The 22,085-nt window shown below is 40.1% G+C and overlaps 1 protein-coding gene across 1 annotated transcript in view; it reads right to left on the reverse strand.

Moving 5' to 3' along the window:
- Positions 1-22,085, reverse strand: part of IGF2BP3 (insulin like growth factor 2 mRNA binding protein 3) — a 112,362-nt gene that overhangs the window by 17,931 nt on the left and 72,346 nt on the right. The window contains exons 7-11 of the mRNA XM_041466731.1: positions 16,478-16,762; positions 14,174-14,308; positions 13,484-13,606; positions 10,948-11,083; positions 8,998-9,129 (exon numbers count right to left, since the gene is read on the reverse strand). Of these exons, the coding sequence (XP_041322665.1) occupies positions 8,998-9,129; positions 10,948-11,083; positions 13,484-13,606; positions 14,174-14,308; positions 16,478-16,762 (811 nt within the window). The remainder of the gene's footprint in view (positions 1-8,997; positions 9,130-10,947; positions 11,084-13,483; positions 13,607-14,173; positions 14,309-16,477; positions 16,763-22,085) is intronic.

Below are 22,085 nucleotides of genomic sequence, written 5' to 3' on the forward strand. Positions count from 1 at the left end.
TTAGTTACCTTAGCATGAGACATTTATTTTAAGTCACAAAGTCATGTTATCCATTTTGAGTTAGCATCAGGATTTTTAGTTATGAAGGAAATAATTAAGAACTGTTTTAAGACTGCATGGAGCTACCATCTAGCCTAGTGAGATACTGGTTTTGGTTTTTTTTTTTACATAGTAAACAAATCCACTCAGTAGAAGTAAATGAATACAGACAGTAAGTGACTGCATTAAAAAGTTCCTTTTTTTGCCTTTCTACCCCCTCCCAACAACCATCATTACCAAGACAAGGCAGATTTGCAGACAACTCATTCGGTCTTCAGAATACCCTGAGTTTGTCAGGAAGTGAGGTATCATATTATTCAAACCCTGTACCAGATCCAAAGCCAAAATTTAAACCATGTTTTTGCAATGTACTGTGAAGAATTATCCTGGCCCACAGCTATATTAAATGCTCTTATTTATTTAGTAATAAAAACTTGCAGCAAGGGGAAATGAACATTAAGCCAAGTATCCTTGAAGACATTCTAGTTGGATTCAATGCCATGATAAGAAATAAGCTCAAGAAGATGGTGAAAAAAATCCTAGTGTATTCATTTTGCAATACTAGCACTAAAACTTTAAGCCTTCATTGGAAACAAGGGGCTCATTAAGGAAAATAAAATTTTAGTAGATAGGTCTAACATGATCCACAGTTTCACAACATCCTTGCAGATATACCTTGTGGCACCATCTTGTACAACCACTGAGCTGAAGTGCTGCTGCCAATGCAAATCAACAAACTGCAGTCTGAACTCCCTGCACCCTCCAGGCTTTTTAGGTCTACTTCAAACAGATTTAGATCCATGCTGAGAGTCTAAAGCTTTCTGCCACATTCACTGCCTGAAAAGCCAGGACCACACTCAGAAGAATTCTGTGCTGCTGAATTCAGTCAGTCAAGAAGAAGCAAAACAATTTAAAAGAAGAAATGCATATTTTTCACTTTGATCTGCATGCTAAAGTATCGCTCTTATTGCCATGCATGAACTGCCCAGCCACCATCCAGCCAGGGTTTCACCTTGCCATGAGCCGCAGGTTAATCCAAGATGCTCCCCTTTAGTGTAACTGCTGTATTATGTGAGAAACACTTATGTCACTAGATGAACCAAGGGCATGACCCTTTCTGAGACACGCAGCCCATGGAAAGGCCATGCAGCTCTAGCTCTTTTCCCCACAATTAGCCAAAAAAATTATGTGTCAGTGTCCTCTGTCCATATAGCTGAGCTGGTCCTCTCCTCTTGGTTGAAAATCTAAGAATGACCCACCCTGTCTACATCTCCATTTTGGGGACTACCACATTTTAATACCGAAACTCTAAGACAGCTGGTTCTTACACAGTGGTCAGTACCTTAAGTGAGATCATTTCACTGAAATAATTCCACTTAGTACTACTCATTCCACTTCTTGGCTCTCAAATTTAGTACTTTTCATCAAGATCGTCTCTGAACTGGGAATCTTCTTGGACTACTAGAAGTCACTAAAAGGATCACACATATCAGAAGTTTTTCCAACATGACAGCCTAGCTAGCAACAAGGGAGTAAAAATCACAGAAGCAGAGAAGGAACATTTTCTGGCAGGCTGGTTATAAGGCATTTTACAAGCAGGAACTGGTTTGACATATTTCTGAACATGGCATGAACTTTTTGTTTTTGCAAAATCTGACTGGCCACAACGCCAAAAAAAGCAATCTGCCACCTTTTATTCAGAACAGACAGCCAAAATCAGAAATCAACATAAGGAACAGATTGTGAAACTATGTAAGCAGGAATTTTGCTGGTCATTCACAAGCAGCAAGCATAGGTATTCAGTGTTGCAACACTGTATGACCACCAAAAAGTATATGTATATAAACACTACCACTTCAAAAATCATAGCTGTGACACAGCAGTCACATGGGTATTCAAAATCCATAGAAGTTGCCCATGAAATCAGTGGCTTTGGAAGATGCAGGTACTCATCAGCTCTGGTTTATAAAGGCACTGCTCTCAGATTCCATGACAGCTGCCAGAAAAACAGGTTGTGTAAACACAAAGATCACTTATTTTTCCATCATGTTTAACAAACAAACCAGAGATGGAGCCAGATACAACAGAATGAGGACTTGACCTACTTTTGTTTCTGACCTGAAGGAGCTCAGTACACCCTAATAACAAAATATTTAGCACCTTAAGGAATTAAATTTCCCATTCAGTTTAACATTCAGAAGGTTTGGAGCCTGGTACTTAGGGCTTGAGTGTCTGAGATGGTCAAGGGGAACTCCAATTAAATCTTCTCATAAGAATCTGAAAGCAGGGAACCAACACAAATTCTAATTCTCTTGTTCCAAGAAACTACAAATATCTCTACAAGTATACAAACCTGCAGCAAAGATGAAACCATTTTTATTTTAAAAAGCATGGATGACTAGTGATGCTATTTGCTATTATGACAACCTTAGAACTGTAAAAGAAGCTATTAAGAATAACTGGAGGCTTCAACACCTTGAAAAACTACCACTGGCTTGCCAGATCTTTGTACATTATACGGTGCCAATTGCATTTTTAGTTCCCTTGCTGAGGGGTGGGTCCATCTCCAGAGGCAGAATAGACTGACTGCTCTGGACACATGCCCCTGCCAACACAGCATGGCAGAAGCAGGAGACTTTCAGCACAGTGGGAAGACCAACACTTTTCTCCATAGGGCAAAACAATCCCACAATGTTACACACCATGAAGTAAATTTTTTAGTTGTCAAAAAATACATCATTAATGAATGTAAGAAATTAAGGATCAATAAAGATGTATTTCAAGGCACTGAGGTTACAATCTTCAAAAGAAGTCTAATTAGCAGGTAGATTTTGTCAGACAGTGCTGTTGTCCTACAGTGCCCTCCTCAAGATTGCATGTGCTGCACATGTATGGTTCTAATTTCACCAATATAAAATAATTTTGTAAAAACACTGGCAAATCCTTCTTCCCCCCCACAAAACCACATCCTCTTTTGGCTGCAGGACAGCTTCTCAAAAGTCATCTACTGCTTAACAAGCTGGGCAAATTAGGGCAAAGCCACTTGCAACTACACACATCATAGATGTACAGACATGACTGCCTCTGGGTAGATCAGACATAACAGTTGCACGAGCTAATCCTATCAAACCCAGACATCCAAAGGAGCCCAACTTCACCAAGTAAGAGTCAAAGTACCTGGAAACATAGGACAGTTTTTCCTCTTCCTTGTGTTTCTCATCTATGCTCAGGGCATCAAATGAAGGCCCTCAATGAAGCAATTTTTCATTTTAAATTACTTTTCTTTCCTGCCAAAAGCACAATACAGTTATTTCTTCTCTTACTTCTATTCAATATAGAAGATGTCTTCTTTACTATTATTATTTAAGGAAATGACTGAAGAGTAAAGAAGGAATCTTTCTCTTGACCACAATATCTTCTAAGGAGAAAGTTTTCCATTGGCATGTTCCTCACCTGCAACAAAAACCTTCAAGAGACGGCAAAAAAGAATAAAGGAAAGCAACCTATCAGCCTAACTGTACAAGACTTTTGTTGTTATCAGAAAAAGGTGGTTTGATTTCTTGGTTTTGTTTACTGTATGAAACTCCCTCTTCTTTGTTTTTGTTGGTTTTGTGGGTTTTTTTTTTTAATTTTCCTTTTCCCCCGTCTCTTCCTAGAAGCCCATATGCATATCACATAACCTGAAAGTTTACTGTGAGGTTAAAGAAAAGGTTAGAAAGAATGGTTTTTTTGTGAAGGCAGTGCTTCAAGGAGCCACAACAGGTGTCCAAAAAGACCAGCAGAGAAAGCAGTCCCACTGCAAACAGAGGAGCATCTCTTCACTCTAGCAAAGTTTCACAGGGCAGAAGTTCATGTATCTCTTCCATGACCTCACAGAAGGAGAGCAGCTGGTGTGAACTTCTCTTATGGAGAAAAGCTCTCTACTTCTCACCTTACTTTATGTTTGAGTTTACCTGCCATGAGGCAGAAGTAATTCTACTACTCTTTTTCAGGGCATTCAAGGGCAGGATGAGGTCTCCACAGGTTATCCCTTCTTCCCCCATGCCCTTGAGATGCCAAATTTCAGATCCAGAGGCTGCAAAAGAAATGGAGTTGGATGTAAAATTAAACATGCAAAGTTCCAATTATAAAAGGAAGGATAAAAGGAAGGGCGCAACCCACTTAACCCCAGTAGGTGGGCCAGGTGTATTAATTGCATGACTGTACACAGTTGGATTTTAAGATAAGGATTTCTTGTTTGTTTGGAGCTTTAAAACCTTCAGTGTTGCATGAGAACAACATTCTATTCTTGAGAGACAAGTATGTGCATATTCTCCCCACAGTTCAGAAGACAGAAGCAACAACTCCATCAAAACAGCTTTGAGCAGTACAACACTACATCTGAAGCAGTTTGGCTGGGATACTTGTTAAAAGTACTTTTTTGGTGGCAACATATCTTCTGGAAAACATAAGCATGGGTGATATTCCCTTTTGTAGAACCTTACTCTCCTCCTCACAGAAATCCCAGCACTTTGTGCAGGTGCTCAGGTCATGACATTTGTTACAAGTGACAGTGGGCAGACTAACAGAGCTCTTTGCAATTGTGTCAGAGCTGCAACGCACACAAGCATTTTAAGTGCACAGCTAAGGAGAAAGATTTAAGGATAAACACAAAGTGGTGGTTTTTCCAGGCCCAAAAGCAGCTGGACAAGACATCAGGTACAAACAGGCACAGAAAGGCTACTGGTCCTTAACATGGTCACATAAGGGCACAGATCAGTCAAAAAAAGACCATTAGCTTGATTGTATCACCAGGATCATTAAGAGCAAAATCATGCCCATTTGACAGTAAAAAGAATTTTTAGCTCTTAATACTTTTAACTGAAACATTGTCCTACTTTTTCCTCAAACCATAAAACATTTCAACAATTCTCACATGTTCTGATTTGTTTGTATTTTAGGAGTCCAGGAAAAAACCAAACAGATCTTGGATTTTTGCAAGAAGAGAGAGGAACATTCAAGAACTGAAGCACAATATGCAATTCCATTGCACCCCTTTTCAGCAACTGCACAAAATGAGTGCTTTGAACAGGCAGACAGAACTTGGACTCTGCAAATAAATTATACAATTTCAATATCAATAATTGTTCTAGCAATAGGTAAAAATACAAGAAAATGGATGGTTAGCCTGCACTGGTTGTGGTGCTCAGACACTGTTAGCCACGTGCTATGGCCATGTGCCCACGTGTATCTGTCACCAGACAAGTACCAAGAGCAACTTGTCCCTTCCTGTGGGGGCTCCACTGCCAGGACAAAGCATAAAAGCAGCGCCCAGATTATTAGTGAGACACAATCTGCATCTCATTAGGTTAATTTAGCTGAGGCTTTGGTGCTGATGGTTAACCATCATGGAGTAAGGTCTCTGAGTCACATGGAAATCATTCTCCTGAATGTGACCCAGTCCAAGGAACTAAATGCAAACTAGTGTCTGATAACATCACCATTCCCTAAGTTTGTGATACCACAGTGTATCTGAAGCAACTGGAGAACAATGTTTATGCTCTTGTCAAATGTCTTAAAGGTTTGCATGAAGAGGGATAGGATGAAGCATCACAAACATGTTAACACAGCCAAACCTATTTAAATACTCAGCCCCAAGCTCCTGAGTACAGAATGTTTTAGGAACACTTGGCTCCAGCTGTGTGTATGATCATTCAGAACTGTTGCTAAGCCCTGGCACTGTAACAAAATCTTGGATCTGTCTACTATGCAGGTTTTTCCTCTTTATACCCATGTTAAAAAAGCAGCAGCAGGAATGTGACAGATAATTGTTTCAATAATTAAGATGACACTTCAGTTTCTTTGGGAACAAGTCCTACACAAGGTCACAGCCACACCTTGTCACTTGAAAGTAGTACATATGAACCATCAACTCCATATGAAAACCCTGCTGGCAAATGCCCAAACTCATCCACCTAATTCTTCTGATCCAAGGGAGAGCCCCAGGCAAGTCCATCCCCACAATAAGGTGAAGAAAAGGTCCATACAAAGATATCACAACAAGAGCTTCAAACCCACCCTCAGACACAGCACAGGGGTGTCCCAAGGCTCACTGTATGGCTTGCAAGCACAGACTTCACACACTTGGATGCCAAGAGACCCCTTGTGATGGTGTAGCTGAAACTGCTGGGGAGCACACCTTACAGGAGACAGGGAAGAGCCAGCCCTGTGCAGCCCCGAGCAGAAGGCAAAACTTGCACTGCACAAAAATAAGCAGGACAGCAGCAGGATACACTTCTTTACACCCTGATGCCAGCAGTGTTTTCAGAAAGGATTTCCACTTTCCTGAAAGGGATAGCTTCAATATCCACTAATCCCTGCCCCCAAGCATAAATGGACATTCACTGAAAATGAGGTGAAGGACTTGGTAAAAAAGGAGCTTGGTAAAAAACGAGCTCATAGGTAAATGGACATAAAGTCTGCCTGGGAGTTCTTCATTAATTTTTCTTCTAAGACCTTCTTTCCCCAAAACCTCTTTTAGATACACAGATTTGATTTTAGTTTTAAATCCCTCATGAGTTCTCCCAGATCTCCCCCTGTGGTTACCTTTAGCCTTTCAAATTGTATCAATTTCTCCTTCAAAATATAGCCAGACTTTTTTTTCCTCTTTCTACTTGTGAATGTCCCAATAACCAATTCAATCAGTGTCTGAAAAACTGTTCTACTGAGGAAAAAATTAGAGGAGAGTAAAGCTCAAAAATTACAGAAAATTAATTCATACACAAGCAAGACTTTGAAAGACTTAAAGAAATATCCATTAAAGGAATAGACTCATACTTTCTCTTGCTTTCTCTCATCAGAGAGCAACAAGCACTCCAAGTAATTTGAGGGGCTGACTCACCTGAAGCCCACAGAACCACCTGCTCTTTTCCAAATACCAACACATTTAAGTACAAACAGGTGAGATAATTCCCCTTGTTCATACATTTGCTTTCAAAGCCCTTAGTATCAGCTTCAGGGGCTGTATCAGTACCACCCCCAGCCTCCACAAAATCTGCTGGAGTTCACCCTCCCAATCTGTGAGTTTATCCCTTCTTTCTGCCTGTTAGGTTGTCACACATCTAGACTGCGTGCAATGAGAGCCATTTCAGAGCACTGAGCACGAACAGAAGCCAGAGAGTCCAGACAGTGGTCCTTCCAGCTGCACAATTTCTACACAATGACGTTTGTTTCTTGATGCTTTTTTCCAGATGTTGCCATGATCCTATATCCAGAAACCTGGATACTGCCAGAGATCTTAGCAGGCCAAAAAAGGTGCATTTGGGGGGTAAAGGTGCACTAGCAAACAGAGGGACAGACAGGATACCAAATTCAGCACTGTCAGGTGCATATTTAAAGCAAAAGGAACCACAACAGGGGAGGAAAAGTGGGAAAGAAATGAAAATAAACCAAGTGATGAACAGAACTGTGGGCTTACAGTATGAATCTCAAGAATAGCAAAGTAGTCTGCAAATCTGGAGTAAAATGACAGGAAAAGCCACACTTTTAATTACCAATAAAGAAAATAATAGACTTATAACAAACCACATCTAGTATCTATTAAGAAAAAAATTGAGGCAATTCATTACCAGAGATGGCATTTTCTATAATACACTGAAGCAGAAACCTGTATTGTTTAGTTTAGTCTGCCAGTCCAATTGAAGTGCAGGAGGACTGTGAGGGAGAGAATTTGTCATAAAGGGAGGTTCTGCTATTGACAGTAAAATAACTGAGTATAAACATTTTTCTGATAAAGCCACTATTATACTCAATATAGTTCATAATACATTCATAACACCAAAATTTTTCATTCTTACAAACAATGCTACAAGAGAGGAATTTTTCCTGTTCCTTGCACTAACTCTCTTGGCTTCTTCCTCTGGGGAAAAATATTTAGACCACAGCTACCCTCTACTACAACGTAACTTGAGTTATTGATGAAGTTTAGTGTGTTGTTCTGCATTTTCATTTTTCTAGTTCATGAAGAGTCTCAGACTTAGCTCTCTAGATGTCACTGTTGGGCAAAGAAGGGGACTAAGTCAAACACAGCAGAGTTTGTAAAGCTCTGTCATCTACTTCTTAAGAGACTTGTTAGAATTGTTTAGAAAATTCATCTTGCACTGAGTTGCTAACAACCACCAGCATCAGAAACAGGAAAGAGATTTAAAAAAATCAACTTCTCCTTGTAATGGGGCTGTCTTTTCTTGAAAGCAAAACACCCTCTCGGTTCCAGACAGACTCTGGAGCTTTCTGGTGCAACAAATCACCTTCTGCTCCATAGCAAAATTCCTCATTTATGTTTACTAATCAGCACAGAATCTGAGTAAGAGTCTATTAAACTTTTTCAGATATTTTGTAGAGAGCAAAGTGGCAAGTAAGTCACAGTTTTCTGGAGATTAATCCATACAATTTCTATTCTATATATTTAGCAGTATTGCATTTCAACAGGGCGTTTATAAAACTGCTACATTCAAACAAACATTTTAGCTACCTATAGATCCCCACTTCATGACAGGAGACCATTTCTTTTCCTTCCATATCACAAGGAATAGAATTGCAGGCTAGCATTATTAATTGCCAGTTCCAGCAATTTTGAAATGCTCTTTTATGTGTGTTCTTTCTGCAATAATTCAAATTCTATATAAAATAAAATCTAACACTTTTCTAAGCAGCACTATTTTCCAGTTTCGCTGAGCATTTCACTAGAAAAGCAATTAATGCCTGCTCCCAACTGCAGCCACATGGAATACTTTTCAGTATGCAAGCAGGAAAACAGACAACATTTAGAAAAATGACAGAACACAGCTAACAAAACACCTTTCCCAGATTTTCTGGGGAAAAAAAGGCAAAAATGCAGCATTTCTTTTTAATTTTGAACAGCAGCATTGCAGAGATCAGTATCACCATCCACTAACCATCCAGAATCAGAGCTTCCCTTACCCCAAAAGGTGGATATGAAGCAGCAGCAGCAGCGGAGGCAACACTCACTGCGGGAGGTGGTATTCCTGAAGAAGAAGGTGGGAACAGACCCAAGGCATTCAGATTTAATCCAGGAATTAAATGTGCTTGAAGCTGCAATGGCAGAAGAGTTAAGATTTAGAGCCCTGGTTATTTAATAAAATCCTAGCTGGCATATGCTATTAACCTTTTGGGATGTTATTAAAAAAAAAAGTTGTTTTCATTACCCAAAGGACACTCATTCAAACCTGTTTCCCAGACACATGTACAGACCAATACCATTAAAAACACATAGTAGGAACGGCAGATGGGGATCACTTGATACAACTTAGTCACCAAAACACATTTAAAATTGTACAGCAAGATGTTCAGATAATAGTACTATTTACTTTCAGAGTGAACAAATTTATCAGTAGTTTATACTAAACTACTTTTATACTAAAAAGACAGCCCTTTAGAAACAAAGATCATGCACAAAGCCCTGCTTTTCTTACACTGGGGGAATATATATGTGACACTATCACCCCATCCTCCCTCCCTTGGAAAAGATGAAGTGAGATACCTCCAGCAATTGCTGGGAAAGGATCAACTGTAAAGTTGCATGTCCCTTGCTTGTCCACACCTGAGAATACTGACATCATCACGTGGTAGGAAGAATTTGTTGTCTGATACAAAACTTGCCAGCACCCTTTTCCAGATTATTACTCAAAAAACATGAATATGCTTTAGAAATATTTCAGCTAGAGACACACAGATGCTATCTCAGGCCTTTAAGATAAGTCAATCACAAGACACAAAAAAACCTCAAAACTTCACTACCTCAGAAACTACCTTAATAATCACTACAAACTAACCTCGAAATCTATATTGTAACAGAGGTAGTTTTTTGATTTTCCATACCTTTGTCAAATAGCAATACAGTCTCTAACTCACCCTATGTTCCTGTTTGTTATATGAAACACAAATGCACCGCTATTGAATACATGAGGTACTTGTGAGGAGGAAAGTATTGCAATTTGCTTTGTGTGGGGGAGGCAGGGGGGAAAAGTGAGGAGAATATACATTAGTAGGACAAGCATGAATAACAGACATTTCTAGAAAGTCAGGACTATTGTAAACTGAAAAAAAAATTTTCATTCTAACTCTAGACCATAAGATTTGGATACACATGCACATACAATGCTTTTCCTAACTATCAAAAAACTCAATCATTTCTCAATATGCATTAATAATACTTTGGCAAATTAATGAGGTATGTTGTTTTCATTATATAATCACCAATGATCTTCAAATTGCTAAATGCCTTTATCATCTATATCAAGAAAAAACCTTAATAAGATCTTCTTAAATTAAATAATTAAAAACAGTAGAGATCTTTCTTCCGTACATTATTATGCTATTTATGTGATGAAACTGAATCACTATTTTAAAAAACATGCAAGCCAGAGCACATAAGCCACAACAGCATAAACACACCCTGCTTCAGGTTCTTGCAACAAGAAAAAAGTTAAATGCTCATTCATTTTCTCAGTCTAAATAAAGTTCTCAGTTCCCCCACTCAAAAATAAACCAGAAAAAGCTTCCATTAAAATAGCACACATAAATAAATAACAAAAAGGCTTGCCCACACTCCCACAAATAAATAAGGCAACAGAAAGACTGCAACAGAAAATTCTGATGTGATATTAAGAAAAAAAAAGACATCATGAGAGCAGTGAGACAGGGCACAGGCTGCCCAGAGACACTATGGGTTTTCTATCCATGGAAATGTTATGGAGAGCCAAAGTCCCTACACAACCTGGTTTAACTTTGAAGTGTGGCCTACGTTGTGCAAACACACTGCTGGGCCTGGTGACCTCCATGGGTCCCTCACACCCAAAATCCTTCAGTGGTTTTAGTCCCAGAAAGAGCCCACACCCTAAGGAAACTCACATTCATAGCAGCAATATCATTTTCGTAGGACTCCCTGATTTTCTTCATGATTTCTTCCTCAGCCTTGGCACAAGTTTCAATACTGCCTTTAACTGTAATGGTCCTTTCCGGATTGTAGAGTGTCAAGTCCTGCAATCTGCAAATGACACAGAAGCACAGTTAATTAGCAAACAAAGAAGATAATCCAGATTTATTATTTGAGTGCAACAACATCCAAGCATGTCGAGTTTGCCCTCCAAAGACTGTAGTATCAATTCATACCAGGGCTCAAATACAGTCCTCAGATAACCTGGGGGAACTCTGTCCTCATGGGAAGCACAAGAAAACCCTCACAGCGAGGTTTGGCACGGGGTGGCTGGGACATACTCGGGTGCTGCGCAAAACGGAGCCACCGCGCTGTGCACGGACACACAGAGCTGCTGCAGGGCCGTGCAGAAATGTCCCCCTTCACATCCACACCAGCAGGATTCAGACACTCATTCGAGGCATCCCAGAAACATACCATAAATCATTATTTCCTTTAGAACTACAGTGTATTCCTTAAGGAAACTGGAGAAAAGCCCAGCCTCGGTGAAACTGCAGGAGAGCCTCCAAGCTCTTAAAATGGGGAAAAGAAAAGCTGTGTGCAAGTCAACATTTGCTGCTCAACACTAGTAACTCCTCAGGGAAAATGAAAGGGTGACAGCATTAAACCAGTGCTCTATTTGGCAACAAACGCTAACCTACCGTGATCACACGGATTAAACACACTGGGAAGCCGCGGCATAGCCACGTACTGAGAAAAGGTAAAGGGGTGAAGGCAAGCCCGGAGCACGCTGCAGGCCGGAGGAGGCCCGTGGCAGGAAGGAGGGAGGAAGCAGCACACAAGGCCTTGCCTTCCTGCACAGCGGCACCGCGGCAGCCCGCGCCGCTCAGCCAGGCAGCGGCAGGCACGGAACACATCCACGAACTCTCTTAACTCTCCAGTGCATGGGCACTGAAGTACTGCCTCAGGAAGGAAAGTGTTGGGAAACATCCCAGAGAAGAGAGGAAACGTTTTCCCAAACCAGCTGCCTTACTTTAAACTTATGGACAAGCTTACAAAAAGCCTGAATGAAGAGATCATGCAAAAGACTTGTTAGAAACGGCAAAAAATCAATGGGCATATATGCTCTCATTTTTGTATTGATTACACCAGTTGACTTCAGGGGGCTATTTTAGGCATAGTATGACAAATATAATCTTGAGGCCAAGATTTTAATGCAAATAAACCTTTAACTCACTAAATTAAAAAATACTCTGCAGCTATTTACAGACAATGTGTTATTTGTGTCATCATCAATAAAGACAAGTGGATTTCATGGAATGAAGACCATTTTTTCATGTACTCTGTACATATTTTTTCCCCTTTTAGCATTAACAGTCTGTGTACTGTTTGCACAAAAAATGTTTATGCAAACACATTCAGGAGAGCATGCTAGCCTTACAAAATCTATTCTTGAAGCACACTTATTTAGCCGTTTTTTCTGTTTGTTTCTCTTCCTCAGACTAATTCCATAAACACTTACACGCCTTTAAGAAAGGCCTCAGGTGCTTTCATCCAAATTTGTTTTCCTCTTTTTGCAGAGCCACATTTACTCCCAGCTTCCTTGTCCTCATTTGAGCTATTTCCTGCACTACTTTTCTTGTCTCCTGCATGTATTCACACCTCTTCATACATCTTCATGTGTCTTCCAAACCTTTTCCCTTTCCTACAGCCTGTAAGCCTAATTCTCACCCTTCCTGGCTAAAGCCAAATCCAGGATGCCTTCAAATGCTTGGAAGTTCATGCCAGAGCATTCATTATTCAGAACAGGAGGTTCTCTGAAGATATTACTCCAGGGTAGAACTACTATTGACTGCCAAGCTTCTACAGAGATGTTAATGTAATCAGTGATTTACAGATTTCCAGTAAAGGTGAAAACTCTTTTTAATCTCAGCTAAATTTGAACAGCTCTCAGTTACCCTCACAAACTTAGACAAAAAAAGTTATTACTTTGCAGCAGACTAGCCAACATATTGTAATTTGGCTGTTAGTGTTCAAGAGGGGCAGAACTGCTACTAAAGATACCCTTTTCAGTATTTATTTGCTCTATTTATTTCCTTCTAGTCCAAAAATTTAATGTATACTGGAAACTAAAACATCACTAATTTCACTCATTTTCACACATAGCTCAGAACTGATCCAGACTTATAGTTTCAAACACTCATCATTACATATGGTATAATATGTTAAAAACAACTGACACTTAAAATATAGTCTAACACAGGCTCCACATAGCCTATGTTATTTTTAACATGCTCTTGACTGAGTTTACAATGAAGACTCACTGTTTACATAAAATTTAACTGAGCTTAAGTAACAGCTTAATCCATATGATGGAAAGGCCTCTGAAGGGCTGTTATCTCAGCCTTCAACACACAGAATATTTTTCTAAGAACTCTGTACCTGAAGATCCCACAGCAGCTTTGCTGCCATTTGACATGTCATGGAAAGATTAGGCCACCAAAAACTTACGGCGATATTGTGATTTTAGTATCTGTGTCCTGTTCAATTTTCTTCAGGTTTCTTCCTTCTTTGCCAATAAGTCGGCCGACAAAGTTGTTGTGTGCCAGTATCTTCAAGGGAATTTCTTCTGTGCTGTAATGGAAGTTATACCTAGTGAGACTTTTGGAGACCAGACTACGAGCTTTTATGCAGGTCATGCATGAATTCCATTTTCATTGAAATATCCACGACTCCCGTTCGCACGTTTTCACTGGGTGCGGAATAAGTCGAGGTGCAATGGGCTTTCCAGCACTATCACCTACAGCTTAATTGCAACATACCTTCAACTAAATAAAGCTCAGACTAAAGTAACCAGAGCTGTTGGGAAGGAAGAAATATATCTTAAAGCTTTTAGTGAGGGCTCACAACTTGTTATGATCGCTCAGACTAAAAGCTGTTTGTTGCTCAAGAAACTTCCATATTTGCTCCTGTTCACCTCAAAATCACAGCCAGACAACAACTGAAATCACAGAAGCATGCTGGGGCTAATTAAGCAAATGGACTGTCCTGAAAGGTAAAATATCTCAGTTCCTTTACCAACTTAGATATGGATAACAGCAAATATTCACTTGTTAACAGCTTTAAAGATTACATCTTTAAATGGAGCCAGTGAGAATTCAGAATTTTTAATGCTTCCACAATGAAATGCTTTTTACTCACAATTTAGTGTCTTGAGCTTCCTTTTGCATGATCTCCATAATAATTTTACAAGCTGTTGAGCAGCCTTCAGGAGTTGAGTGGATGGTAATTGGTTTCTCAGCAGCACCTGCATTCTCTTTGCGATGAATATCAATTCTTGAAAGAAAGAAAAACACTAACTGTAACCACACACTCTATGGTAAACCTTGTGTATTTCCAACTGTTGTAAAACTAACTTATTTTGAGATAACAGTGACTATATATTAGTAGTTTAATTTTGAAAAGCTTATGACTATTTAAGCATACCCTAAATACAAATTTATATGTTATGAAGAGCCTCTCCTATCCTGATTTTACCAGTTAAAACCCACCTTTGTGGACACTGAGAACTCCTTTTCTCAGTAAATTCCCATCAAGATGTTCAGGGGAGTTGTTGGACAGACAATGTGGTACACCCATGAAGACAACATCTCATCAAGCTTTCCCAGTGCCCCATCTCCAGCCCCACTGCTCCACTTAGAATGACTGTGCAGCTGCAGGACAGTCAGGCTTTGTCCCATTTTGTTTTAAATACCTCAGCAGCAGAGTTTCCCAGCGCTCCTCTGCTAGCAAGTAGCATGGTAGTACTTTGCATCCATCCACAAGATTAGTTTCTTATACTTTTCCAGCCTGATTTTGTCCTGATATTACCTTTACTCTACCACCCTGAAACTACTAGCCTTGTTCTACAACAGGTTTATGCAGCTCTAAGAATTTAACAAAAATTAGTTATGACCTGCATAAAGACAATGCCTTGGTTATTACTTTTACCTGCCAATAACTGCAGCTCACATATTCTTTCCACCTCTGCTTTTTGTTTTTGCCCTTCTTCTACATGTAACAGCTGTTTTCAAAATGAAAAAACCATGCTGCTTTTCAAGAAGCCCCTTTATTTTTGCAATTCTTTCAAGTACTGAAAACTCATTTTGTTTCACAATGCAGCATTTTCCAAGAAACCCATCTTGGCAATCCTTGGTGGAAACAAAAGTAGATGAAATTTCCTTTTTTTAATCCCCAAACCAATGAAAACATCATTCTCAAAGTCACATATCTGTAAAGTTAGCAACCTGCAACTATTTCTGCTCTACCCACCCTTCTTCTAGATATAAAAGCTTTCCTTATGCCAATCTTCCAGGATTTTTACAGTCCAAGAATTAGATGTTTTATATATCACCTGAAAAATTGGTTACCCATAGAAAAATTACTGCCAAGTCTTGTCAGGACACCACAAATCCCTTAAACCTGTGTTGTTAAACACGCTAAATAGTCTCCTGGGTTACATCATGCTAAAGAGAGGTTGGAAGGAGCATCATGATAATCCTGGGTTTGGGGAGGGTGGTAAGCCTGTTTGTTGGGGGTTGGGGTGTAATTAAAGAGGAGTCCCTTGTCCTCATTAACTACTCTCAAAACTGAGGCTCCTGCCCACCCTCATTCCCCTCACACACAGCTCATTCCCAGGCCCTGCCTGCTGCAGCTGCAGAGCTGGGCCTCCTACAGTGGGGTGCTGAAGGCAGCATTTGAATTCTTTGCTTTTAGGGGTATTCTGGAAAAATTCTTGGAATAAGAACCCCCACCTCCCTCTGCTGAGCTCTTCCTTGTGGGTAGGATTTAACACGCACTGGAAACAATCTCTTCCAGCGTCTCTAGACCCCAGTGCTCTAAGCTTCTTAGGTCACTTAGCAGCTTGCTTTTTGCCTCCCGTGCTTTTCCTTAATCTGTGTTTCGGTGTGGCCTGCAACTTGATAGCAACAAATGTATTTTCCAGAAACAGAGGAGTGTAAGGTATAAGAAGTAGTGAGGGGAGATAAAAAGGTTCTTTGCTTAGAGGTTTTCCCCCTCACATCTTGAATTGACAGCATCTGAATTGACAAATCCTAAAAATGCCCTAATCAAACTAAAACTAGAACAAACACTTGAAGTACACTTGGGACACTTGGGTACATCCCCACACTGACTGTATGTCCCCCAGAACAACATATTACAGCTCTTTCAGTTTCACTTTTTCTGCCAGAATCATATTAGTACATCTGTAAGCAAAACTCTCCAGCAGAGTACCATCCTGCTAGCTCTCCTCTTTTAAAGAGGAATAAAAAAGTCAGCTAGTATTTGAACACATATCAAGGACAGAATCCAGTCCTCAAAGATTGCAAAATATTTCCTGTTCTCTGTTATCTTCGTTTGCTCTCTGACCACACAGATTAGTAATGAAGTTTTACAAACTCCTCTTTACACAAGCAATGATGATGCAACATTGAAGCTATTAATCAGTTTTGTAAAATAACTTACTTGGACTGTGTCTGCTTGGTGATGTTTCTGATTGTTGCTCCTTCTTTCCCGATAATGGCTCCTACAAACTGTGTGGGAACCAGCATCCGTAGAGGAACGTCCGACTGAGGTTTCTGCCGAGTGGTTGCGCCGGGTGACCCTTGCCTGGGAGGACCCCTCTGGCCAAATCCACGTCTTCCCTGGGGATGTTGCTGTGGAGGTTGCTGGGCTGCCATCTCATCAGGGATGTATGCAACTTTCAAGGAATAGTTTTCAAGCTGAAACCCGTTCAGTTTTTCTATTGCTCTGTTTATTTGGAAAGGGGAGGAGAGAGGAGATTAAAAAAAACCCCACAAGCATATTCAGAGCCTTATGAAATGACAAGTTTTTCAGACATAGACTTCTGTCCTTTCTAACTTGCATGGTGAAACTAAAAACACATTCCAAGATGAAAAGTTACGTTTAAAATTCTTCAGCCAAGATTTTGATTACACAAAGTCACCATATTAAGAACTACAAGTTAGCTCTTGCTTGTTCTGGGCTTCTACGCACTTTAAAGGTTTTGCTGGTCCAACCCTATCAGCAAAACCTCACAGGAGACAGAGCTTATACACTCAAAAGCATTCTTTTGCCTGATTTAATTTAAATCAATTTCCCAAATAGAATTAAAGCTGCACCAGAGGGAAAACTTTTTAGCTGCTATCACAGCACCTTCATTAGGGTTTTTGCCAGCACAGCTATTTGGCTGGAGCTTTCACAATAACTGATATAGCTGTGACAGGAATGAAAAAACTCCATTTTTATGAAAGAAGAGAGCACCTTCACCTCAGCAGGAAAGGAAGCATTCAAAGCCAGTCAATGGCGCCTGAAATGTCCCTTAGACTGCAACAGCACATTGCAACTTCCTAATTAGTCTTGTTGTAGGTAGGTTTAAAGTTAACAAGGAAATTAAAGCCCCATGTCTATGTTAAACTCTCCATGAAAGTAAAGTTGTTAGAAAGCATTTAAAATGTTGTTTCAACTTCTCTTATTCTTTTAGTTAAGCATCACAGAGGGAGGGATACTGCCCAAATGTACCCAACCCCCCTCTCACCATAGTCCCTCATGCTGAAAACCTCCTGTTCACTCAGCATTGCCTCTGCTCTGTCCCTCTTCCCAACCCAGGACAAGTCTGAAGGTGCTCTTGGGTCTCCTCTTCACAGGAACAGCACAATTCAACTCAAAAATCACAGATTTACAGAAGGTAGAATACCTTCCACTCACAAACAGAGTAAGAGTCAATAAGACTAAGTATCTATCAAGCAGTAGGAACAACTAAGGCACATGCAACACATTGGTAAACCAGTGGTATGAAATAAACACATTTGCCTCAAAAAGGCATTTCATGTTTTGCTACATTACTAGTACTAGTACTACAACTACTATTACAAGCATTACTATTCAGATTATGAGCAATATACTGATCACTGAAATATGCACTGATATGGGGTAGTTTATAAGTGCCAGACTTAATATTGGACCAAAGATTACTGACAGATTTTCTTCAGAACAAAATTTTAATTAAAGGCCATAGTGGGAGGGAGGGAGTCCCCATCTTTTATTAAAGAATGCACCAGTATTTTCATTTAAAAGCCCCAACAACCATATGCTCTGGAAGAAGGCCTCTGAATTCAGAAACTTAACCCAGCTCCTCCATTCATGCACATTTGCAGGACACTGCTACCAGTTTACCAAACATTAGCCTCAGCAACACTTTTATGCCTGCCTCTACTACAGAGATAAAGGATGATGATAGCCAATTGCCTACATTTTCAAGAGCAGCAAGTGAAAAATACTGTTTGTCTCCTGGGTGTCTCATTTGACAGCCTGGGTCACAAGCAGCTGTTGAAGCCCAGTTAAGAAGTGGTATTTGGATAGCAAGGATAACAGGTACCTCGTATCCCAGGGGTTAAGCCAGCATCCTCAAAATACTCCAGTCTGACGGTAAAGAGTTTATGAGAAAAGAAGTAATTTGTGTCTTTGGAACAATGTTTAATAAGGGCTGATAATAAATAAGGCCCAAGGCAATGCCAATGAACAAAGAAAGCAAAATATTGAATAACTGATCACTGTTCATTAAATACTTCCGTTAACCAAATGAGACACAGGTCCTTTGGGAATTGCCAGGAGTGTAATTACTCCCATAATAGAAGAATCCTTTAGAGTAAGTGGCAAACGAGCTGGATTAAAATTCAGTGAGGTTATTTCAGAGCTGACATTTTTAATCTTTTACTCCATGGACTTGGAAGAGCATTTTATTACACAATAAAACATGTTTACAAAACAGGAAGAGCAGTGAGAAGACTAGCGAAACTTGTGTTTCTATGTATTTGTCTCAATTTTTAATTTCTGCATAGATTTCCACTGTCTGAAAGGCATTTCACTGAAGTCTCTCTCTCTCTGGACATCCTACTTGGAAAAGGGGTCTGAGACCTTTCCTTTTTATACACCCTGAACATGCTAATTTCTTGTTCATTGCAAATATCCATGACCTCTCTTTCTAGGTTGAGTTTCACTGAAATCAACCAAAAATCTGAATTTCTAAGGGGAAGGGAAACGGCACTGCCAGACCATCCAGTTGCACAAGCCCTGTTTCTTTTGGAATCAAACATTGAGATGTTGGAGAGATGAACACCAACAATTTTGCAAATGTGCTGATAGGCTCCAGATTAACGTCCATCCCAACTCATTTCCCTCCACGCATTTATTTGACAAGTTCAGACATTGCTTCTTTCCCAAAATGCGTCAGCCTCCTCTGGCTTTAAAACATCTTTGACCAGAATCCCAGCATTAACACAAAACCTGACAGTAAATCAGTGCAACAGACTTCTCACTCTTCCTTAGAAGTGGTTGGGAAAGGAAAGACTAGGCTTATTGTTTGCAACCAGGCTTCATACCTATCATGCTTTCACAAAAAACACTTTACAGCAACAAGTATGTGTATATCCACACACATACATATACACATATATGTGCACCATACTTTTCCTAGAAAGATGGTTGGAATTTTTCTTCTTAATAACAATTTATAAATTGCTAAATGGTTCCATATGTCTATAAGTACCTTAAATTCAAAGCAAACTGAGAAAAGTTCATTTGCCATTGTGGAAAATTAATTATGTCAGCAGTGAACAATCTCTGGCCACCAAAGCCATATGATGACATGGAAAAATAACACACTAATTCACCCTGTGAGTCACTGAGTTCTCCATATTTTACAGTCTGACTTGTTGTATAATTTGACTTGTTCAAATGATGGGAAGTCAGAAGAAGAATCAGTAATTAAATACTGATCTCTCAAGCCTTTTGTGGAACTGATATTTCCTGGGTACATGGTTCCATATTCTACATTCATTTAAGTACACACAGTGGAATACCAAGACAACTGATTTGCAGTGGATGTAGCACATACACTGTTCTGCATTTCTTACAGAGAAAAAAAACCCAGCTTTTGAAAGGTCCCTTTGGCTGTTGATTCTGGTCTTCACATTCCAGTATTTCACAATTCTCCTTAGGCTTTTAAAATACTGTCATACACTTTTCTTCAGCTGTTCTGGACTAATTTTTATCAATTTTGTGGCACAAAACATAGGGCTAGAATTAGGCAATGTGATGATTCAGCAGCCCTTCAGCACCATAACAAGCTCAATTTTAGAGGCATCTAGGCACTGCTTTGGGGGCTGGAGACAGATATGGAAGAAAATCCAGGAAGAGATGTGGTTAAGAACTGTCTTCTAGATGGATGCAAAATTCCTGTAGAACAACATCTAGGACAGCACTTGCTATCAGGAGAGCCAGCCTTGCCCTCATGGGAAGTCTGAGCCTCAGCTAAAAGCAAGTGACCAGCTCTTCACAGCACTAGGGGCATCTGTTTTAGGCAAAGCTATTGTAATTGCTGCAGTCCACCAAACAGCTTACGTTGAGCTCCTTCTGTAAAGCACATACTCCTCCCACTGACTTGAGAACTCCAGAACACAGCAACTCCACCTCTGTCCTCCCACAAACACCTCTGCTTCCCAAGGGCTGACGAGTCTCCTTCCACGAGCACAAGATAATAAAGACCACACAGACTACCTCTGTCAGGGAGCACTGCTGAAACAACCCACAAAACACCTTTTACACAGAGGTTAAAAGCCTAAAGAGTCACTCAGTGAGGACAAAGATGGAGAAAAACTCAGTTACCTGTCCCATTAAGAGGTGCCCTCCTCCCTGAAGTCATCCTTCAAAATTTGTATTTAGTAAAAATGGAAAATGTTTCCATTTCACATACCAGCGAGAACTGGTACACAGAAATCTCTTAGCATAGTTCTGAATTTTTTAATAAAATGAATTCATTAAGAGACTGCAGCAACTACTGTCTATGCACTGATAAGATGGATAGCAGCCTGGCTTATGTTCATGTGACACCTGCTCAGAAGCAAGAGTTCCTCATAAAAATGAAACCTTTAAACAAGTATTCTGTAAATTAGTCACCTGAGTTTTTCCCATCAAAATGACATCTCACCACTGTCTTCTCATGAGCTCCCTACAAGAGGATGCTCACCCAGCCTGCTTCTCCCTTTTGAAGCTAGTGGAGGTTAAACACCCTAGATAAATTATTACAGGAAAAGCACTGAGTCTTGTGCTGAAAATCATTCTTCCACTGATAGCATGATGACACTAAGCAATAGAAGGAGAACATATTTCACTCCCACATGTGGCTTTTACATACACCACTTCTTTCATCCCTGAACAGATACAATTGCACATGAGAAGACATACATGGCAAATTTTCTTTAGCATAATAATTTTTTTTACATTAAATAAAAATATAGGTTTCATCAGTACTTCTGAAAACAAAGCCAAAATGAAACCTAAGCTTATAATATGCCACTGAATTTTCAGTATTATCATTCCTATGGCAACGTTAGCCCTGACCCACAATGGCATGTAAAAGTATTAGTTATGTGAACCCTCATTCATTCAAGGACACATGTTGTACACACACAGAGAGATATTTGAAAGGGTAATAAAAATTACCCTTCATTGAAAGGGTAATAAAAATTTTTTTGCAAGTATTCTGGTTAAGAGGTGATCACTAATGGACTTTCAAAATCCTGGGTAGAGCTAAATCTTGTAGCATGTACTAGACTCGTGCACACTGGAATCTTTGTGGGAGGGAAAGAGAAGGTACAACTTTCAAAGACAGCAGCCATAATTTAGGTGGCAGCAGGTCACAAGGACACAGCTAGCATGTTGCAGTAGGGGTTGATATCAGGAGAAGGGGCCTTGTCTTTTGGCAAGTATGTCCCCAGCTGCCTCAGCACCTGCATGCAGCTGGTTGGGCTGTTCTGGGTGAACCACAGGCTCCAGGCTCTGTCTCTCACTCTCTCTCCTCTCTTCCAAAAATTCCACAACCCACCACAACATTCAATCATTGCCTATGCCACAGCAGTGCACATGCTTTGTAAAGCCCTCTCCACAGTTAGTGGGAAGGAGAGCAGCAGGGGCAGTTTGAGAGCTGAAGCAAACCTCTCCTCCTCCCAAGTGTTTGCAGGAGAGGAGAGGAGGGATGTGGTAGTGCCAGCCTTCTCTTTGCTACTCACAGTCC

This window comes from Pyrgilauda ruficollis, unplaced genomic scaffold (assembly GCF_017590135.1).
Source record: "Pyrgilauda ruficollis isolate IOZ18807 unplaced genomic scaffold, ASM1759013v1 scaffold2, whole genome shotgun sequence".
Lineage (NCBI taxonomy): Eukaryota > Metazoa > Chordata > Aves > Passeriformes > Passeridae > Pyrgilauda > Pyrgilauda ruficollis.